Raw genomic sequence first — 7,401 nt, 5'->3', positions numbered from 1 at the left:
TGTGTAGCATCTGCTTCTAAAGAGCAAATGAGATCATACTTCCTGTTCAATCTTTAACCATGAAGAGACAATCAATACTTATAGTTGGCATTTGTGAGAGTTAGTCTCCATCTAAAACCACCATCACTTAGTGCATTACATGTCAGGATCTCGTGCACTCATGTATGAAGTCTCTACTTATATATTTATTATATTGAATATATTGATTATTCATATATAATCAATGGACTCTGCATTTACTCTAATTGACCAAGATTCAGAGCACTGCCACAAAACCCACCACCCTTGACATTTCCTCCATCATGGCATCTCCACCACAATCCCTAGCACTACAACCGCCACTACTGACACTCATGCTGGTAATTATTCTCTCATTTTTCCTTTCGCTGTTACTACCACCATGTCGCACCATCATTACTATTATAAATATTTCCATGACATACTAACGAAATTGTTTTTCTTAAAATTATCATGAAAATGAAAATTGCAGAACTATTTTTAGATAGTAAATAGAAACACTAAGAAATTACTCAAAATGCATTTTTCTTGCCAATTCGGCTACCTCTATTACAACAAACCTCATATGCCAGTACAACAGAAACTTGAGTTGGACCTACAAACTATTATTGGCACTTATCTTAGTTGGAGACGTACAAAATTAAGAGGTGAAATTTTTCAATAGCAGAAATTCATTTCCCAATAAAATAATGTAACAATGTATGAGAATTACAGCACTTGAAACTTGCTATGGATACAATCAAGATTGAGAAATGGTTACTTAAACCTATGCTAAGATTTAGACAATTACAAGATACTTGTGCAGTAAAGGGCAACATCCAGGCATGCTTGACATAGACACCAGGATGCAGCTCCATTGCTTCTATCTATGAATTGTAAATGTATTTTCAACATGAATATATTTTCACTAGAGTGGTTCTAAGACCACAAACTATTCTACAACATTTTGCCACAACTCTGACAAAGTAGACTGTGCGTGGTTGCCTATCATTTAAATATGGACCCACAATTTTTTCTTCACCAATCACACTCTGTCATATCTTAGTTGTAGCATAGAAGTTGTGTAATAGTTTGTGGTACTACATTTTTTCTTTTCATTAATAAACTGCAAATCTTTCAAGTTGTATAATACCCATGCATCCCCACTAAAGATAAGGGGATGGAGCCATAATGATATATGGTATTGAAGTTGCAAGAAGCTTTGTTTCCTGCAAATCAAATCGATCAAGTTGATAAATGTGCAGAAAAGAAACAAAACTTTCATTCCAATTGCCATAAAGGTTTTAAAGGATCAGAGAATTACCAAGGCAAGAGTGGGCATGAGTATCAAACAAGGAAGTAATCAGACAAAAGGGCAGCACCTGTAACACCAACCAGGCACAGCAAAGAAACAATATCTGCCATCCCAAAGGATGAGTCTGACAGAAAGTAAATCTTATGAGTTTTGCTGTCCCCTCTAAAGCCTCTGACTATCATTGCCTGTAAAAGCCATAGATTTGATAAAATGTTAAAATTGAAAACTTTTAGAAGAAAACATTTTCTTTCAAGTTAGCATGACATGCTAAATATGCTAATGCAGATTGACCACAAGAGGTTCCTCCAGGCATATCCCAAAAGCATGGTAGGTCTCTTAACGTATGTAGAATCCTCATAAGTATTTTTTGGACAGTGGATGAATGCTCCAGGAGTCTAAAATATGCATTAGGGAAAAATTCCTGAACTCATCCTAAAAAATTAACTTTGAGTGACTAGGCCTCCATGAGTTGCATCATATGAATTTTTTTTCCTAATTGTTTGGTTGGGGGTGGGGATTTGAACCATAGACATCTTTGTTGGAAACACTAGGAGGTGCCAATTGAGATACACAGCTCTTGGCATGAGTTGCACATATGATAAAACAAAGCTATTCAAAGGGCACAAACTTTATATGTTACAAACGATTGATTAGGGGTATGACATAGTATTTAAGTGCCAAGTTGAACATAAACCTGTGAAATCTGATCTGCATGGATAAAAATATTTTTGAAGATCCGGCGAAAGTAGATAACAAAAACTGCCAAGACAAACCATATGAAAAAAGTAAGCACCATATTGGGAAAGTATCTTAAAACAGACACAATCACATAGATTATCATTCAATATCTATCTCAAAAAACTATGTAACTACTGTTTCTTAAGGACTAAGTTTCTATTACATAAAGTGCTTCAAAACATTAAAAGTGTATTTTCCATAGTAACACAGGATGGGAATGGTTGATCTAACCTTCTCATTCATTGGGACATAATTTTCCAAGTAATGACCAAAATAAGGTTAAAACTATAGCAAAATATTAAGGAAAGAACGATGACTGGTTGCATTTGATGCACAAACAATTACCACAACAGAAAGCCTGGGAAGAATATGAAGACCATACTAGGAGAAAGGAACATCAACAAGCTGTAGTTGGTATCTACTATCGAGTGAGTGTTGCAAGTTACCTCAGTTTGAAGGTCTAACTTTCAAACCAGCCAAAGTAAAGCAGAGTTTAGAATTGTTCCATAAATTTTCACAATGTTATTTTATTTTATTTTATTTTTTTTGAGGAGGGGGGGGGGGTGAGAGAAACCTGGATATTTAAATGATCTCGAGTTGGTGTGAGGAAAGAAGCCAAAAAAGGCTTTAACATTTAAAAATTAAACTAACAAACAAAAAAAACCTAAACTACTGGTTTCAAGACACTGAGGGATACTGTTTCCAAAAAAAAGGAGATCCCAGAAGAATATAACTATTAGGTTAGTAAGATTACTATGCAAAAATGAGATTTGATGAAAATACCTAGGATGATGCTCACCAACAGAAGGGGTGCCATATAATTAGCATGACATATTAAATTGGCATTTAGCCATTAGAACAATTCTACTGTCTACATTTTGGGACTTGACAATGAAATTGTAATAATGTGTAGATAAAAGAGAAAAAGAAAAGAGGGGAGCCCCTAATATATATGCTTACTATCAATCGTCTCCATCATTGTCAAATGTTGCCAATTTATCCTACGAGAAACAATCCCCAGTGCAACATTACGGACCTGCCAAGACATTATGTCAATATTCCAAGAGTATAAATATCGATGTGAATAGTCATGTAACTAAATAATCAGAACAAGACATTACTTTCAACATAATAGTTATTAAAAATTACTTTTCTTACCTCATCAAACACTAGGGTAATGAACCTTAATGAAAGCATAAGGGTAAGAACAATCTCAGCAACTGGAACACCAATATATGTCAAAGGAAGCATAAACCACCGCAAGGCAAATGCAAGTTGTTCAGGGGTTGTTGTTGTTAGACAAAGGCTCGCACTTTGGAAGACCTTTCACAAAAATAGAGACAGTTCTCAGAACAGTCAGGATATTATTTTTCTTTGAGATCATTAATAATTAGTCTAGCCTAAAATCAAAATAAATAAAATGAATTTTCATAGAAATTTCATAATGAATTTTTCTCTTTTCTGACACAATGACTTGTCTTAAATAATTATTATTGTTACACCTTATGTTGGCTTATAACATAAAAACATTTCCGTGTGAATCAACACACATACTGAATGAATAAAAGGAAAGAGTGTAACCAAGGTACTTATAGGGGCTGCCGAGGGAGCGGTGTTAGTTGAAACCAAGAAAATTTATTATTGACTTACAGTAAAAGTTAAGCATGCAGCAATGCTTGCTACTGACAGTCCCTTCCTTGTAAATTGTAATGGTCCCAGCTTCATAATCAAATACGAATAACCACCCAAAGATGCAGGAAGTTTAGGCAATCCCATCATTGCAGGAGGTGGAGTTCTTAACTGGACAAGAGGTGTTACACCATCTGCACCCAGCCCCAACATAATGAATAAAATGCCAGAGAGCAAAGACACTCTTCCCAATTGGTCCTACAAGAGTTGTTGGAGAATTAGCAAGATATTCCCTGCATTAGGACATTGGTTATTGTTTTAAACTGGAAGCCCTAGTATATACATTATGACGTCCTACTCTGCGCATCACTATGCACCAAATGAAATGATTACAAGAAAGAATAAGACTAGTTTGAACTAATAGATATGATGATGACAATGCTTCTACTTGCTTCAACAAATGTCAACAACTTAAACTAGTTACCTCATGTCATGCATTTACTCCATACTCAACTTCTCCAAAACAAGACAAAATCACTTAACCTTACAAGAGCAGAGAAATTTGCAAGAAAGTAACCACTTAGGTTTCAAAAGGCTAGAAATGGACAATTTTGCTAATAAGTTATAAAAAATATTCAGAAGAAATTGTACAAGGAGTCCTAAAAATTGATCACTATGGTTAGTTAGAAAGCAATCACCTCCTCACGCTTAAGTAGTTAGTTAGAAAGCAATCTAATTAATGGCTTCAAGCCTAGAAAAGGTGGTGTTCTGACCAATTGAACAACATCATTCATATTCTTATGATTTCATTCAAACCCCCTTCTAATTTATTTAGATCAGAATATTTGTATTGTTACAGAAATCAAACCAATTTTCTTAACCAACATATGTATAAATACACTCAAAAAATTCATCTAATGATAACTGTTCCTTACATATAAATATAATTAAGTCAAAGGCTGGTACTCACCATCCAAACATGTCTTGGGAGAATCCATATAGACAGAAAAGACAGGAATATCACTAATCCAAAACGCATTGCTATATGTGATCTTGCTGGTAAAACAACTAAAGCCAAAAGCCATACCTGCAAAACCAAGACGCCCTGATATCATAATTCATAAACAAAATCAAAACAGGGGGGATAAACAAAAATAGAATCTTAGAACCAAATATTTTTACTTTTTCTTCACTTGCTTATTAAGCAAAATTACCAAAATCAAGATGGCTTTCACCAGGGTACTTTAAGGTGGAGCGGGGGAGAAAAAATCTGCTCAGAATAATCAAGTAATGCCCAGAACGAGCCAATGCTTTCACAAAAATCTCCTATGCTAGTACTCAAAAGCTAATACTTGAGAGCATCAATTGCTTCTCCAAATTTTAAATACACTCCAACAAACTATATATTCTTTTTCAACAACGATCACAACAACAAGAAGATAAAATACCCAAAGCAAAACACACAACACAGCTCAACTAAAAACACACACAAAAACCATACTCACGAACTATGAAACACTCTCTTCCTCTCAAGTTCCTAACTTTTGCAATTTGTAGTATGACAATGTTGTTCTCTCTACATCATCTCCAACTGGACTGCCTAAATTAAAATTCAGACATTATAAAATGTTCCAATACCCTCTCATTGCTCACTTAGGAGTAAAAAAAACAACAAATTTACACATTTCTAAGTTACTAAAACATTGAACACAAACAAAAACTAAATACTCAAAATCAAATTGACCAATTCAGTAATCAGTTCCATCAAAAACCGAAAACCACCCAAAACCCATGAATTGAATCTAACCCAATAAGCCAAATTTATTTCACTACAAGACAATCTCAATCAAACCCAGAAAATAAATAAATAAATAATATATATATATATATTTTTTAAAGTACCCAGAACAACAAAAACGCACCAATTTGATTCTGGGGTCCACAGAATGAAGAAAAGTGGTTGGAGACGAAACGAACTGGTAAATGGGACTGGCGGTGGCACCGGAAATCAGCCTGAAAACTTTGTCGGCGGAGATAGAGAAAGCTCCGGTGGGTATCCACTTGACCCAGTTCCCAGTTCCGCCATTGCTGTCGCTCACGGAGGCTCTCGTTCTGAAACTTATCTTTAGCTTTAGCTTTGTTGGGTTTATCTTGTTTGGTGGTTTGAGAAAGGGTATAGGGTTTTTGAGGGAAGTGACATGCAGGGTTTTAGGACATGCAGAAATAGTAGAAGTAGTAAAATTGGGAATTGCAGGAAATGTGACCGTTGGGAAGGTACAGTTCATTATCATGTAGCCTAGCCTAGGAAGAGGGCTTTGTAGTACAGTTTGGTTTTGCAGTTAGATTACAGATTATAGCATTTTGCACTGTGCACTTTGCACCACTTTAAGTTTTATATCCAGCCAGCCTTTTTTCTGTCTGTGTATGCGCGTGTGTATATATTTATTTATTATAAACAATTACCTTTTCTGTATACGTTAATGAAAAATTAGGGAGACATGAGAGAAAGAAGGAATACCAAATGACAAAATCTTTTGATATAAGGTAGAGATTTTATGACAAAATTTGGTAAATAGAACCATTTTAGAAAATTTTTTGGTGAATAACATGTGGCTAAAGTTAATTAGTTAAGTAGATTGCTTTTGAAACTTGAGTTTGTTAAACTCGAGTTTCAACCCAAACTCAAGTTCCAAAGACAATCTACTTAATTAATTAACTTCGTCCATGTGTTACTTTTCTAATTTTTTTTCTAAAAACATGCTATTTGTCAAAATTTGTCGAAATTTTATTTTAACATAATCTAAATGTATATGTGTGGTGGGTTTCAGTTAACTTAACTGGTAAAGTTTTTGATAATTAAATAGAGATTTGGGGTTCAATCTCCGCCTACAAATATGGTGGAAAAAAAAGTGTTGTGTCCTAGAGACTGAACCCCGGCCCTTGTCCCTTACAACCCACAAATACATAGGTAAATGACAAAATCTAAACCAAAAAAAAAAAAAAGTTAATTTTTAAAAGGTTAATTATTGTCATTTGAGACTGGATCAAATTATGAAGACGGACAATTTGACTACAATGCTCTATATTGGCTACTGAAAAACAGAAAAAGAAATGATAGTATTGTTAATTCATGTCTTCAATGCAAGAATTGTTTGTCAATACCAATAGAAAATAATTGACACTTGGTAATCTATGAGATGATATTATTTTTGATAGAGAGAAAATAAATAATTGTTTGTTACTTCAAATGTAAGATATCTACCTATTGAAAATAATTGATATATTGATATTTCGATATTTTAATGTAAGATAAAGAAATTATTGTATATTTCGAGAGTATTGTTTCCACCTCTCATATGGAGCTCATCTCTCATGTGAAAAATATCTACTAATTGAAAACAATTGACACTTAGACATCTACGAATTGAAAACTATTTTTTTAAATGTTATGTGATTTTGTCCATTGCCAACTTTCTTTGTTACTCAGATGGTAAAAATGTTTTGGATAGGGTATGTATGTTTTGAATTCTGTTTTTTTTTTTTTTTTTTTTTTAAGAGTAAAAAAAATGAGAGTAGAGAGAGACATGGGAAGAGCATCTTGGAATCCAATTAACTGACAAGGAATGTCTTAACTTTGCTTTGACTTTGATCTCTGACAAGGATGTGACAAATAATATTATGCATATAGAGTGAGATCGATTTATATATGTATTTTAATTCAT

At 33.9% G+C, this 7,401-nt stretch overlaps 1 protein-coding gene across 2 annotated transcripts; it reads right to left on the bottom strand.

Moving 5' to 3' along the window:
• Positions 1 to 679: 679 nt before the first annotated feature.
• LOC115950605 (protein ABCI12, chloroplastic) lies at positions 680 to 6,102 on the bottom strand. 2 transcript variants are annotated; one of them, XM_031067810.1, is made up of 8 exons: positions 5,602 to 6,102; positions 4,650 to 4,766; positions 3,701 to 3,937; positions 3,209 to 3,373; positions 3,011 to 3,086; positions 2,007 to 2,071; positions 1,322 to 1,497; positions 680 to 1,226 (listed from the first exon to the last, which is right to left on the bottom strand). In XM_031067810.1, the coding sequence occupies exons 1-7, from the start codon at positions 5,968 to 5,970 to the stop codon at positions 1,345 to 1,347; spliced, it is 1,182 nt and encodes a 393-aa protein (XP_030923670.1). In that variant the 5' UTR covers positions 5,971 to 6,102; the 3' UTR covers positions 680 to 1,226; positions 1,322 to 1,344. The 2 variants fall into 2 exon arrangements, with proteins under 2 accessions (XP_030923670.1, XP_030923671.1); XM_031067811.1 differs by lacking the exons at positions 680 to 1,226; positions 2,007 to 2,071 and having other exon boundaries at positions 1,375 to 1,497; positions 5,602 to 6,071.
• Positions 6,103 to 7,401: the final 1,299 nt, after the last annotated feature.

Source organism: Quercus lobata, chromosome 6, assembly GCF_001633185.2.
Source record: "Quercus lobata isolate SW786 chromosome 6, ValleyOak3.0 Primary Assembly, whole genome shotgun sequence".
NCBI classification, from domain to species: Eukaryota; Viridiplantae; Streptophyta; class Magnoliopsida; order Fagales; family Fagaceae; genus Quercus; species Quercus lobata.
The sequence above is the reverse complement of the archived record's forward strand: the minus strand, read 5'-3'. Positions and strand labels throughout refer to the sequence as shown.

What these genes read in the sequence shown, in the direction of transcription:
- LOC115950605 (XM_031067810.1), bottom strand. Translation starts at nt 5,970, where the DNA reads ATGATAATGAACTGTACCTTCCCAACGGTCACATTTCCTGCAATTCCC. An exon ending in CTGCATGCTTAACTTTTACT is followed by an intron (nt 3,374 to 3,700) that starts GTAAGTCAATAA and finishes TTTTTGTGAAAG; the next exon opens with GTCTTCCAAAGTGCGAGCCT. An exon ending in TTACCCTAGTGTTTGATGAG is followed by an intron (nt 3,087 to 3,208) that starts GTAAGAAAAGTA and finishes ATGTCTTGGCAG; the next exon opens with GTCCGTAATGTTGCACTGGG.